Raw genomic sequence first — 14,648 nt, 5'->3', positions numbered from 1 at the left:
GAGATGAATCTCATTACTTCCCCAGCATGAAAAATTTAGATAATTCTTTGGATTTCCTGGGTTACCAGTGAAGGGATGGATGCAAGTGCACGCAAAAACCGGAGCAGAGACTGAATGCTTTTAGACTTTATTGTTTTAGATACATAGTCTGAAAAAATACTATGCATTCCCAATTGTCAAATCATATTAAACAAGCATATACATTTGGTTATATTATTATTGTTTCAAAGTAAGAACTGAAACCATTTCAGAAAGACTGCTGCGTGGAGATCTTCGGTGAATTTTGAAACGATTTATTTGCAGAAGATTGCTAAAACGGGTCTCGGGTTCCAATATTCCTTTGGTCATTATTTTATTTGACCTTCAGTTTTCTACAACATGTTGTAGAAAACAGCTGGATAATTTCATCCCGATGGGGCGGACAGAGTGCTGGAGTAACAACAGATTTTATAAAAGAGATTTTATTGTATGTCAGTCGACAAGAATATTTTTATGAGCAGTTTTGAGAAATGTGACAATTTAATTCTTTACAAAAGTCTCCATAGATGACTTTTTGATATACATGCTAATATACCAAAACTGAAAAAATCTTTAATTACAATTTTTTTTTACACAAATGTTATATTTTAACCCCTTCACCTTCTTTTGAAAATAGAATAGGCAACATGTAGGAAAATGCCTCATTTGTTTGCTGCATGTACTTGCTAAAATACATAACAAAAAGCTGTAATAAAGTGAAGGGCTTAAAGGGGCTCCAGATGCCTCAGAAAAAAATTATCTTTAACAATTCCAGGGACCTAAATGCCCTCCCAATTACAACAAGTTTCCAGATTTCTCATCCAAAATGCTGAATGGCCTCAGCTTCATCATTTAACTGGAATAAATATAGCACAGAAACCTATAAATGTGAAAAGTACTGAAGAATAAGTTAATTCCAAGGAGAAACAAAGATCTAATTCTGATATCTTTGTTTTTCATAGACAAAACCAAAGTGAGCTAGAGAAACAAAGATACGCAGATAGAATTGCCTCTAAATAAAATGCTTTTCCAAATCTTCTGTAAGGCATCAAGAGGTCTTTAAGTAATCTGTTACCATGCAAAAATAGTATATTTTTTCCCAGTTTACATTCATCTTGTAGCAGTTTATTTACATATAGATCACTGGTTTGTGCTTTTAACACATGGAAAATAAAAATCCTATAGTTAATTTGTTTCATTCCAGATTATTTAAGTCGAATTATTTTCTGCTATATGCAACAAAATTATATCCATGGCAAAAATGACACTGGACATTACTGATGCTGATATATACTTATTAACAGTGATGATAGATTGCAAAATGCTACTTTATCAATAAAGAACTCATCATCTCTCTCTCATCTGGGGTATATCAACTATTTTAACCTGCACATGTACTTTTCAGTACAGAAAAATTCCATATATTTCCTGTCAACGGGGGGTTAAGACCCAGTACTGATTTTGTGTGTGATTTCTGTTCACCCTTTTGTGTGTCTTTGACCATTTCTGTGGCAGAGTGGTCTTTTGTCTGTGCAACGCATATTGAGTGAAGAACATACAAAGTATATAAGTAAGCAATAGTCGCTTCCTGGAAGATGTATTTTATTCTGGCTTTCACATACGAGTGCTGGAGACAATCTTCCAGTGATTCAAAGGCATAGCACCAGGCCCAGGAAGAATCTCCCGTTTTGAATACGTAAGAGAATATACTAACCGCAGCATACTTAACACATAGCCTTCTGGGGCAGCGGGTATAGGATTGCTCCAGACTCTGACTGCGCACTGAGTCCACCCACAGCAGGACTGAGACCTTCTGATTTCTGTGGGCTTGCTGTGTTTTTGAATTTTCTAGATAGCAGAATGAACCCCCACCTGGTAGTGATTAGTTAGAAACAGTCATTTTTAAGCCATCAAGAATAGGTCTGTTTACAGAGAAGGGTAACTTGCATTGCCATTAATGCAATGGCACTTGAGTCATGAATCTTTCAGTAGGACAAATATATATATAAAAAAAAAATCTTGTAACTAGTTACCTTGAGAAAAAATAAACTTGTTATTGGACAATCCTGGGGATTTTCTGTGGTGATCACAAAAAGTAAATAAGTCTACGAAAGGTCAAAGCAAGACAATATTCCTGGAATTTGAGGAGGAGCATGTCTCTGCCTAGCTCATTAAATAATTCCTTACACATATACTCATGTCAAGTTTTAGTCTCTTACAGCATTGTTATGGTTTTGGAGACAGAGATTGATCTTCGGAGGAAAATCTGATTACACAAGAAGGTATCAGAGACAGCTTTCATTTAACTCATACGGCTTCTCACAAGATCTGGAAATATTCACACTTTTGGTGTGACAATTGAAACAATTTCTCCCAAATTTGGTAGCATCCTAGTGTGGTCAAGTCTTTTTTTTTTTTCCTGTTCTTTTGGTGTTCACATCATTAGCTCGAGTACATCTGATATTTTGCATCAAATACCAAAAGAGGCCTACAGATATGTTATTCATTAACAAAACAGCATTATATACTTAAAAAATAAAGAGCCAACCCAGCCATAAGTAAACCCATATTAGGATCTTCTATACTTAGACAAAGTTACAGTTCCGTTATCTAGAAAAGTCTGGCAAACTGAAACCACCTTAGGAGAAAAGTAAACTAAATTCATGCGGTCCTGAAAAGGGCCAGTGGAAAATAGCTTTTTTTATTTATTTAAATAACTAGTTAATTTTTTTTTTTAAGTAGGTTGCATTAAAACAAGGAAGAAATTGCACTGAGTCCTCATTGCTTTGAAGCATACGTATGTAATGACCGTCTTTTGGCTGATACAAAAATGAGATGAATGAGACTCCTCAAAGATGACAGTCCTTTACAACTTGACCTAAAGAGCCAGATTCTGTAGCTGGCAACAGGAATTCATATCTTCTGTAGATGTGACACACTCAAATTCCCCAGTGAACCTATCTCAGTCTACATCAGTGAAAAATGGATGTGAAACCATCAGATCACAGTAGTGGTATTTCTTTCTTGTTTTGGAGTGATATGAATGATTACGCGGGAAGCAAATGAAGAATCAAGTGTAAAAGGGATTCAGACCAACACTTCCACATTTGATTAATCATCAATCACCACTTCCTTTGTAAGTGATTATGTTAACAAGTTTCCTTTGTATCATTTTGTTCTGAAATTACTGCAATAAATCAGTCTTTGTGTAAAACTAACACATTAATTCAATTTATTTCATTTTTTAAAGCATGCATTGGATTTTCAGAGGGAAAGTAAGAGATAATTTAGATTAATAATTTAATCTTTTAGCTTTGAAAGTCTACAATGGATTCCAGTCTAAGAGAGAAGATAAGTGTGCTTTCTCTGCCCTAGCAAAGAAGATCTAGCAGGCACAGCTCCATGCTCATATGCACTGGTGCAACAAACAGCAGCTATTAAAATATACATATACATGTAGGACCCTGTTTAGCAGGAGGAGGCCTCCAACAGTCCAAATATTCAAGCTACCTGACTTCTACAGTTTTCTCATTTTGTTGTACCACGCTTCGCGTCAGGACAGAGTACTAGAGTCTGGTCCTGTCCCACCAGGGACTTGCCCCTTCCCAGTGGCTTCGCTGGCTCTGAAATCTGCGGTTTCACCCGGCCTCATTGCTGTTCATCCAAAGAGGCCGGTGGAAGCGGCAGCAGCGGGAGCTGAGGCTGCCGAATGTCCAAGCGCAGAGGTGGGGTCCTAGGAGGCCTTTCTGCAGTCGCGTCCAACATTTCGCCGCCCCCCGTGACACCTTGCAACGGAAGCGGGTGGCGAAGCCTTCCTCCCACCCTGGGCCTTGGGGAGGAACCGTCCTTGCTCTTCGGCAGCTGCCCCAAGGATGCGCTCCACTGCTGCGTTCCAGCAGGCCGCGGAGGCTAGCCTTTCTCCAAAACAAACCTGTTTTGCTAAGCCCCATTCAAAATTGCGTTGTGCTTCTTCTCCTTATCGCTGTCTCTGGCAGGGAGCGAGTCTGACCGGGCTCCCCAGTCCTAGCAGCACGTTAAGTAATAACGGAGGGACGGGGAGCGTACGGGTTAGTGTGAACTCATTCGCATGCACCCTCTGGTGCCGTTTTTTTTGTTTTTTGAACTCCCCCAGGAAGCTGCTAAGAGCCAGCAATGCTTTAGCAACCTTCCCAGTCTGAGTAGTGCTGATGTCCATGCGTGGCCCTAATGCAAAACCAGCACGGCACGTATAGACCGAGTTCGGGTGAAAAGGAAATAGAGGGAATTCTGTCCTACGGCTCCCTAACACGCTCTTGTCATTTCAAGGTAATACTAATCTGGCCGTTTCCTTTAAGTATAATATACTAAGAGGCCTATTAAGTACAAATACCAGGAGATCTGCTCCTATTTCTATTCTGGCTGTTAGTTAGGTCATTAATGATTACATCAAATCAATGTAATTTATATCCTGCAGCATATAAAAACTAATACTTAATATATAAACCAATATCCAGCTTGAAGTTCCACATCAAGGAAAATAAACTTTCACCATCGATCACTGATTGTTTGAGGTAGACCACATTATTGAATTATCAACAATTTTAGTCCCTAATCTGTTAAGTTATATACAATCAAATACCAACAGACATACCCAAAATTCTTCTCTCTGTTTAATCAGAAACAATTGTAGTTAATAATAAGTTTCCATAATTTACTTGGTCATGGATTGAAATTTCTGTGTATTTTGTGGGTATTGAACATAATTTTTAGTAGTCTTCTACTGTGCACATAGAGTAAAAACAGATTGTATCCACACCTGATAAAAAAAGGGAGGAAAACGGAAATTATGGTTAGTGGTGAAATCCTGGAACAACGAAAGGCTCAAATATAAGATTCAGGTGCTTATCCATTTCGGCTGTGCCGTTCTGCCTCTGTTCTTGCGAGTGTTATTCTAGCGTTGCTACAAAGCCCGCTGCTGCGAGGAGCCCTCCTGCGCCTTCAGATGGAGATGCTTGAGTACAGCTCTTCGATTTGTCTTTTGAAGTAATCCCTTAGTTCTGGTCTCTTAGCCTTTAACGTAGGCGTCAGCAAACCGTTTTGTACCGAGAACATATCGGAGTGAATGTAAATGGCTTTGACCTGTAATAAAAAAGGAAAATATTCATAGCGGAGAACCACAGGCAGCCCACGCAGTAAGCGCAGCTAATCCCCGCAGCCCTGCTCCGGTCCCCTCCGCCCGCCGGTCCCGGCGCAGACCTGGCACACCACGAACCACCGCGCCTGCCTGCGCTTAACCAGACCCTCGGGACTGTGAAAAGCCGGCGTTGCAGGCTGGAAATCGAAATCTGAATCGGCAGGTGCCCACTGGGGCTGTTTGTTAGTAACTCCTGGCTCAGCACCGTCACCCTTTGCCCATCCGACCTGCAGCGATTCGTGATCCTCAGACCCGTCTGCCTGCGTTTTGCTGGGCTGGGAGTTGCAGGAATATGCTCTGCCGTGTAAAGGGGGTCCCCAGCCATACGAATATTGGCCATAATGTCTGGCTTAGTGTTAGGATTTAAGATTACCTATTGCAACAGAGATCCAGTTTTAAAGCCCTTTGGTTTTTTGAAGTGTAAAACATTTCTCCTTGACTTTTAGGAAGATGGCAAAGCTTTCGGCACTACTTCATTAATTGCAAAATGCTAGCAGAATCGATTAGCTGAGAATATTTCATGCTGTGAAGACTACGGCAGGAGCAAACCAGACTGATTAACCCAAACAATTATGTGCACTACATACCATGCTTTAGATTGAATTTCATTTTAAAATTCATTTCTATTGAATATCATTTCATTTTCATACATTGCAGGGAAATGAAGAATAACAGGTTTAAGTTTAATGGTGCTTCTGCATCACTCAAATATGGTGACAGCCCAAATACAACCAAAACATCCCCTTGATAATTATATTTAAATGATTAATTCTTAAGATACTCATTTTTAATACAAGTGCAATAAGTATTTTACATTTTAAAATGTGATTTTTTAACTTTGTTTTTAATGCTATGAAGTACAATCTTGATTTCAGATCTCTCCCTCTGAAGCGTCTGTAGCTCTGTTGCAGAAATATTTACAAAGCATAGAAAAGGATCAGCACACAGACTGAAAATAAATAAAACAGCATTTCCTACGTCACTTGTAAGAAGGGTAATTAAAGACCCAGTTTCTTACAGTGCTTTCAACAGGAGAGGAATCAGAGTCCTACAGAAATTTATCTTGCCCACTGGTTATCAGACCAGAGAGATTATCTATGTCCCTGGAACAGATTTTTACCTCTGCACCCAAAACTTCCACCAAATTTAATTCAAACTTCCAGCATGAGTGGAAGGCAGAATCCTGGTGTATATTCTTCAAAGGAACGAATACAACTTGCCAGCATTAAAGCTCTCTTTTAGAAAACATTGTATGCAGCTACAGTAAGAATAACAAATGCTAACAAATCTCCATTCACTATAACTGGACAAAGCGTGTGCCTGACCACGGTAGATAATGTGTTAGTCGTTTCATTTTACCTGCTCAAAGGAGTGAAGTCCGCTCTCCTTACCTAAGCGGACCATATCTTCCATTATTGCTCGCTGCAGTTCCTGGGTTAAAACACACGAATTCTCCATGAAATACCATGAAACAACTTCACGTAGCACAAAATAGCATTGGTCACCAAGAAAACACTTTTCTGAGTGAAGTTCAAGCACATTATTGACAGCTTATATAAAAATTAAAAAATTAAATTAAATTAATTGTATTAAAAAAATGCTCAAGTAAGTGCGACGCTATTAACTCTTTCCTCTGAAATGTAAGGCTAATATTTTCAAGTTTAGATGGCAAAGGCTAAATGTTTAAATTTGCAATCCTTCAACCATTTGCCACACTTCTAGCTGCAGAATTGCTTCCCACCGATGCCCGCGGGCTGATTCCATGGCATCGGCGCTCAACGATGCGTCTGAAGGTGGCTCAAGCTCTGTAACTTGCCATTTTTAAAGTAATTCCTATTATATCATTGACTGAACTCAACAAAACCTGGAGGGCATTATTTTTCATGAGATTTTTAAAAAGTATGGATCTTATGCTAGGAAAAGGTCCAATCATTTGATAGGGAAATGAAGATGAATCTTTTCTTGGCCAACGATTACTGAACCTATATAAATAGGAACAAGTTGGGGAGGTTGGACATGCCTTGCTCATTTGCTTTTCTTCTGAGCGTATGATTGCTTCACAGCTATCATCTCTTGGTATTCCAGGTAACTGGTAATTAGATGCGCAAACGAGGGGATGTTGCTTAACTTCACCATAACGGGCCTTTATTCTCCGCATCCCGGGCTCCCCGCGCGGGAACCCGGCTCCCTGCCGGCACGCGGCAGCGGCGACCCTCCGCCACGGCAGCCGGCACACGTCGCTGTATCCGGGTTAATCCTGCTTAAGAGACTGCTCTAACGGGGTTACTTTTCCGTGAAGGCACAGCTCTGGTCAGCGGGATCATTAATAACCAAGGCTGCCTTTAACTAGGTTACGCGACAGTGGGAAAACGTGCCTGGAGTGCGCGCAGATACAAACCTTATTTTTGCAGAGTTCGGCATACGTTCCGTCAAAGCCTCTCTTCTTGGCCCAGCCTGGCATAACTTCTGAATCCGGTACCACGATCCCCACCAGAAAGGCCTGCGGGTGAAGGAAAAGGCGTTTCGGCCGCAGTCCGAACACCGCTGAAGGCGCTTCGCCTGCCGAATTTGCTCCCGCGCAGCCCCACCCCGCACGCCAGCCTTGCCGGGGCGACCGTGGCGAAGGAGAGCTGCGGAGACCCCGAGGGCGGCAGCGAGGCAAACCCAACGGCTTGCTCGCCGGCCACGGTACCTCCCCGGGGCTCGGGGCAGCTCCCGCGGGGCTGGCAGCCAGCTCCAGAGCAGAGCCGAGCCATCGGGGCAAGAGCAGTGGCCTGCTCCGCTCGCACCGTCCCTGTTTCCTGCCCGGCTCTCCCTGCTCTGCGTTAACAACCTGAACGGCTCTAAAAGCACAGAATAAGCAGTTAAGATTTTCTGAGAGCTGAATTTTTACCTGCAAGCTGTCTCCGTGGACGTATATCTGGGCAACGGGGTCACTGCGGATGTAGATATTCTCGATCTTCTCCGGTGCAATATATTCTCCCTGAGCGAGTTTAAATATATGCTTTTTCCGATCAATAATTTTAAGAGTCCCATTCTGTTAGGAGGAAGAAATGAGAGTTCCCGGAGAAGTTATTTAACCGCAGAGACCCAGCATACAGCCTGCCGTCTCCAGCTGCCCTTTCATTAAAGAGGTGACGACAGAGCCGAGCAATACACCCCCCCGCCAGCGCGTGCGGAGGAGCCAGAGCAAGAGCGAGCGTGCACACGAGTTTTCATGCATTTGAGAATAAGAAACGAGGTGTGTTAGCGGCAAGTTTTCCAACAACACGTAACCACCTTTCATTTGGAAAATGGGGTCAGCAGAAGCATTTCCTATAAAACAGTTTCTTAAAACAAATGGCATTTCCAATTGCAAAGTACTCTCTTGAGTAGGTTGAAATTTCTCTTTTGTACTCAGTAATATCTGGAGGAAGGAATGAAACCCTGGTAGTCAGAAGAGCTGTTTAAATTGCCAGAAAATGCTTCACCGACATATGGAGCTTTTTCTGCGAAAAATAAACCCATTTGTAAAAATGAACTGGCCACTGACATGCTGAGCTTATCCACAAAAACTAAACTCATCTGCAGATGCATTTGCTTGAAAATTTAAGTTCAATACTTGAAAATTTAGAGGAGATGATACAAGCTACATAAGAACCAAGCATGCGATCAGTACACACGGGTAACCATTTCCCAATGTCTCCCGTGTGAAGCCAGCCTTCCTCGTCCAACGCCTCAGTTGTCTTCTCTTCGTCTTTCAGATAACCTTTGAAAACATTTGGTCCTTTCACACATATCTGCAAAATAGTCAGAGATGCTAATAAATTATTTTACTATTCTGCCATAAATAATAACAAGTTAAACAGTAATTCATTAAAATTTAAATATTTTAGTTATTGATTTCATAATGACTGTGCTCTGTGAAAATTAAAATACATAAAGCATAAAACTATCTACAGATTTTTTTGCACACTAATGGATGTATGAAGCAGGGAATGCAAAACTGACTTGCTTGTCGTTGATTTTTGTCCAGCTTGCAGTTACAAACAAAGCAAGTTACTGCAGGAAGTTTAATTTCTGTGCAACATAGAAATCGAATACAGAATGTAGAAATAGCAGCAGTTCAGCTGTCCTTAGCTGAGTGCTTTTAAAGTAATCAGATGCAGCAAAAGGTGGAAGCACTCTTGTACCCCCTGGTGAATTACCGCCCTGCTGCTCTAGTGCTGACCGCAGTCTACCCTTCCCGGCTGTCGTGCAGAACACCTCCACCCCATGTTCCTTAAAACGCCAACATGCTTCTGTCGCTGCAGCCTAGCACAGCGTTAACTGCCGAGAGCTTTATACAGAAATGCGAGCCGCTACCTCTCCTTCTCCTTTGGAAGCAAAGTAGTTCAGCTCTTCCACATCCTTCAGTCTGATCAAATTACAGGGCAAAGGGGCTCCTACGTGACCTGGAAACCAAAGTTAGTAAATCGTTTGTCATCTCTCCTATAAACAAGAATTAGTATTTTATTAGTAGCTGCTTGCACGTTGCGGATGCTCCCTGTGAAGTGTGATGTTCCTGCAGCAATTGTGCCTGTGAGCAGAAGCAACCTCCTCATCTGAGGTTCCGAACTACGTTGTTCCACTATTTAATATAACAAACATTCTCTTAATTCCAACAAAACTAGTAATCCAGACAAGGCTAACAGCACAGGGAACACAGAGATGAGCGTATTGCAAATTATATTGTCCAAGGGACAGTTCCAAATCTTCTCAGGCAAACCTGCATAACAGCTGATCCATAGAGATTTATTCTGGACTGGCGGTATTTGCAAGAGCATTACATTTGCTTAAAAGCATTCACACAACGGTAAGCGCTGCGTAACACCCTGTGACACTGCAATCCAGGGTTTTCTAAAGGAACGTGCGTTTCTTTTCTTTCTGGCAATGGCAGAAGAAAGCAGGTACCTGACGTCCAGTCCCCGGGGGTGGTGAAGGTGCAGCCAGCGGTGCACTCGGTTTGGCCGTAACCCTCGTAAACCTGACAAAGAAACGGGCATCTTGAAAACTGCACGATATGTCGCTATTACAGAACACAAATTCCAGCGATCGCCTCTGCGGCACAGACCTCGCGCTGGCCCCGCCGGCCGCCGTGCACCGACGCGCGTTTACAACGCAGGGACGCTTTCTCGGGCCCTCGCTGCGTATACAGCCACGTTTACCTTGCCGCGCACCACCACTACTGCGCAGAGCAGAACAAGTTCAGCGATCGGCTTTTGAGTCAAGCAGTCTGCTGCTCTATGAGAGAAACTTCTTATTCGTGGGAAAAAAGACATTTTTGCGGGACCTTTCGAAACACACCCTTTAATTTTTTTTTCCACCTAATTTCAGGCTTTTGAATGAGGCCTTTTCATTAGAAACTAGTTGCTCTGCGCTTCCTAGGGAAAGAGAAATAGCGCGGCTGAGGTCCTAGGTGGGTTCGTTGGCATCCGAAGGGGGCTGCGGGTCTCCACGAATATACAGGATTAGGCCGGTGTCGCTCAGGCCCTAGCGTATGCGCTAGCGGATTTACTGGAGCGCACGCGGGCACGTGCCGGGAGACACCTGCGGTGAGTCTCCGCTTTTTTGGGGGGGCAACCACAGGCAATAGTGGTGCCGTGTCCCTCCCGCGGGAACTGAGTGTGAGAATGCGGGAGCTGAGCGCGGGAATGCAGGAACCAAGCACGGGAATGCGGGAACCGAGCGCGGGAACGTGGGAACCGAGCACGGGAACCAAGTGCAGGAACGTGGGAACCGAGCGTGGCAACATGGGAACCGAGCGCAGGAACACGGGAACTGAGCACAGGAACGTGGGAACCGAGCACGGGAACCGAGCACAGGAACATGGGAACCGAGCGCAGGAACATGGGAACCGAGCGTGGGAACACGGGAACCGAGCGTGGGAACACAGGAACCGAGCGCGGGAACACGGGAACCGAGCGCGGGAACACGGGAACCGAGCGCGGGAACCAAGCATGGGAACGTGGGAACCGAGCGCGGGAACATGGGAACCGAGCGCAGGAACCGAGCACAGGAGCGTGGGAACTGAGCGCGGGAACGCGGGAACCGAGCGTGGGAACGTGGGAACTGAGCGCGGGAACCGAGCACGGGAACATGGGAACTGAGCACAGGAATGCGGGAACCAAGCACAGGAATGTGGGAACCGAGCGCGGGAACATGGGAACCGAGCGCGGGAACGCCGGGGCTCCCGCCGCCCGGGGCAGCCCCTCGGCAAAGCCGTCCGAGCCGCCGTCCTGGCTCCGCCTGGCGCCCGCGCCCTCGTGCCGCGCGCTTCCCACCCGACCGCGAGCGAGCGCTTCCCGAGGGCCGGCCGGCCGGGCAGGCGGCACGCACCTGGCAGCCGAGCGCCGCGCGGAGGAAGCCCAGCACGGCCGGCGACGCGGGCGCAGCGCCCGTCACGATCATGCGGACGCGGCCGCCGAGGCTCGCCTGTCGGGACGAGAGAGCAGAGGGGAATCGCGGCGCGTCACGCGGAGCAGGAGTGGCAGCGCCCGGGAGCATCCCGGCCGCAGGGCGCGCGGCGTCGGCCCCGTCCTGCCTTGGCGCAGCTACGGACACGGGAACCACCCTGCGGCTCCGCAGCCCCAGAGGCAGGTGGCTAAATATCAAGAGCGATCAGGGTCTCGCTCCCGGAGGACCCGCGCCCAGGCGACCCGCTCCCGCTCCGACAGGAGCTCTCGAGGCGCGGGGCCGTGCCAACCCCCATCCTCGCTCCAGACTGGCGGCGTGCTCCCGGCTCTTCCCCCCTCCCTTTTCTTCGCTTTTTTTGCGCCTCGTCGTTTTTAATAAATTGTCCCCCAAGCCACCTAAATGATGACGACCCCTTGTTACGGCAGATGACCTTCAAATACTTGCAGACGTTATTACATCAGTTCCTCCGTTGCCTTTTACCTTTTTTTCTCCCCCCCCTTTATTTCCTTTCTCCAATTCTAAAAGTTAAAAAAAAACACCCCAAAATCTTCTCGGGGTGACGGCTGGCCCCACCAGCTCAGGCCAGCTCAGGCCGGGAGGTGCCTGCTGGCCCCGTGGCCGGCTCCCTGTTCCCAGCTCCCTGTTCCCGACTCCCTACTCCCGGCTCCCTGCTCCCTGCGCACCAGCCCAGCTCAGCCACGTGTGAAGCTACTCTCCAGTTCTTCAGCTAGAACCACAGCGGCACGGCTCCAGGCAACTCGCCCCATTAAAAAAACGAAGTAATCGGAGCCTCCCGGAGCAGCGCAGCACCTGGAAAACCTGGCTTGAAGCCAATTTTATCCTTTTTTTACCCAGGAGATGCGTGGCGCGCAGCAGGACGTTCTCATTTCTCTGCCCTCACGTTAAAACCTCACTTACATGTGTGTCTTTCTCAACACCACTGTGTAGGTTTTCCTAGGGAAAAAAAGACTGTGGAGGGAGGGAGGGAGGGAGGGAGGCGGCACCTGCTGCCACTGCCGTCCCGCATCCCCGGCCCTCGGCCGGGCGCTGCCGCAGGCAAGGGAAGCTCGGGTGCGCGGGGCCAAAAAATAAGCAGCGATGCCGTCAATGTTAATGGCAAATATCAGGGAAACAACCCCATTTCCTTCTTCTGCTCAACTTCCAACCCTCTCCGTGCTGCCAAGCCGCCCGGCCGCCTGCGCCGGCTCTACGGAGCATCCGTCACTGCTGGGCGGAAACGACAGCCGTGACTTCAGCGTCACCATCTTTAACCCCCTTACCTGTATTTTATTAAAGAAGAGTTTGTCCCACAAACTGTCGTTTCTAATGATCCCGTTTCGAACCTCGGCCTTCTTCCGTCTTGCAGCGAATTCCAGCATCCAGCGCTTCAGCGAGGTGTCCGCCTGGCTGAAGATCTAGGGGACGCCGGACGCCGGCACCGGACACGGGAGAGAGCAAATAGCAGCGAGCGCTCGCACCGCGGCGGCTGCCCGCCCCTGCCCACGCCGCCTAACACAGAGTCACGCCAGCAGCAGCGTTAAACAGGACCACGCTACGGCTTTCTTAGCACTAGTTCTGATTCGTTTCACTCCATTCGCGACTGTACTTAGTGTCGCTTTTGGGGGAAAAAAAAAAAGAAAGGAGAGAGAGGCCCAGGCTTTAACGAGACTCGTTGCCAAACATCCGAGCCGCTCAGCCCTAGCCAGCCCACGCATCACGGCCAGCGGACGCGGCGCCAAGGGCTGCAGGCACCCGGCTTTCACCAGGCACCGGCACCAGCTGGATCTCCGCAAACGCGAACCCCCGAGGCACCAGGAGCCCTGACCCCAGCAGGCCCGAACTCGGGGAAAAGTTCCAGATTTTGACCCGCCGCTGCCACCAGAATGAGAGAGCCAAGCTCCAAGGCCGGTCTCGGTGCATCCAGGTTCGGCTGACGCTCTTTTGAGGTGGAAATCCCTCATCTCTGGCAATGTCACTAGTGACCTCAGTGGGAACAGGACAAGAGTCTCTTGCAGGGGGGTTTCAACAGCCAGGTCTGCAGTCCAGGCTAATCACCATAATACAGATCTGCAGACCGGAGCAGCTCTGCCGATAACGTTTGCAATAAGGCAGAAACATTGGGAAACCCCCCGACCGCGGGAACGCTGTCGGAGAAGCGCTAGCGAGGGATGAACTTCGTTACTGCAAAAAAGCACGACGTTAAACTCACCTTATCGTACATCCTGTTCAAGAGCCTGGGCACGACGGGGAAGATGGTGGGGCGCAGCGCCTTCATGTCGTCCGACAGCAGGCGAATGTCTCCTTGAAAGAATCCGACTCGCCCCCCGTGGCAGTACACTACGGACTGGGATGGGAGAAAAACGCAACGCCTGCAGCGCCTTTGCTTGTCGTTCCCCCGGCAGAGCCTCCCCCCCCCCACCAGCCCCCCCGCGGAAACGCCTGTCCTGACCCCCGGCTACCCGCTGGGGCAGAAACGGGCCCCTCAAAACAGATATAAAGGCAACGGGGACTTTTGCGCCGGATAGAAACGTGCGGCAAGTTCAGGGGAACCTATCGGCACCGGGAATTTAGCATCCACCAAATGTGCCGCCGTTCCTGGAAGAACAAGGAACTGAAGGCGTCGGGACGGGGGGATTTTCCTTGCATCCCTGCGTACGGGGGCACGGCTAAGATCGGATTCTGGAGCTGAACTTCGCCTCTGAAGCCCGGAGCCACCAGAGCAGCTCACAGCGCGAGGACCGCTGGCGGCAAAGACACACACGTTAAGACACGTTGTACAACACGCCGAGCAGCAGCCGGTTTTTAGAGGTTAATACTTTAGTTTTGCTTAAATGGGACAATATGGACTACGTTAGCGATACAGCGCCTGGTTGGTTCTGCACCCCAGAAACAGGGGCCCGCTTTTAGATCTAGAAGTCGCGTAGTCGGAAAGACAAAAAGGCCCCTTTTCAACCGAATCCGAAGAGCCGCGGGTGCAGGAGACGGTGCAGCCCGCAGGCCGCGACGAGCCGGCCGGCAGCCG

General features: G+C 47.5%; 1 protein-coding gene across 3 annotated transcripts in view; it reads right to left on the bottom strand.

Annotated features, from left to right (window-relative positions):
- Positions 1-3,279: 3,279 nt before the first annotated feature.
- The window catches only part of ACSL6 (acyl-CoA synthetase long chain family member 6), a 34,497-nt gene continuing 23,128 nt past the window's right edge, over positions 3,280-14,648 (bottom strand). For all 3 annotated transcript variants that reach the window (XM_067305006.1, XM_067305005.1, XM_067305008.1), the window contains 10 exons: positions 13,836-13,970; positions 12,907-13,041; positions 11,549-11,644; positions 10,124-10,196; positions 9,536-9,624; positions 8,854-8,970; positions 8,085-8,228; positions 7,590-7,691; positions 6,551-6,622; positions 3,280-5,136 (listed from right to left, as the gene is read on the bottom strand). In XM_067305006.1, the coding sequence (XP_067161107.1) occupies positions 4,996-5,136; positions 6,551-6,622; positions 7,590-7,691; positions 8,085-8,228; positions 8,854-8,970; positions 9,536-9,624; positions 10,124-10,196; positions 11,549-11,644; positions 12,907-13,041; positions 13,836-13,970 (1,104 nt within the window). In that variant the 3' untranslated portion in view covers positions 3,280-4,995. The remainder of the gene's footprint in view (positions 5,137-6,550; positions 6,623-7,589; positions 7,692-8,084; positions 8,229-8,853; positions 8,971-9,535; positions 9,625-10,123; positions 10,197-11,548; positions 11,645-12,906; positions 13,042-13,835; positions 13,971-14,648) is intronic.

This window comes from Apteryx mantelli, chromosome 14, assembly GCF_036417845.1.
Source record: "Apteryx mantelli isolate bAptMan1 chromosome 14, bAptMan1.hap1, whole genome shotgun sequence".
NCBI classification, from domain to species: Eukaryota; Metazoa; Chordata; class Aves; order Apterygiformes; family Apterygidae; genus Apteryx; species Apteryx mantelli.
Note: the sequence above shows the minus strand (reverse complement) of the source record. Positions and strands in the feature narration are given on the sequence as shown.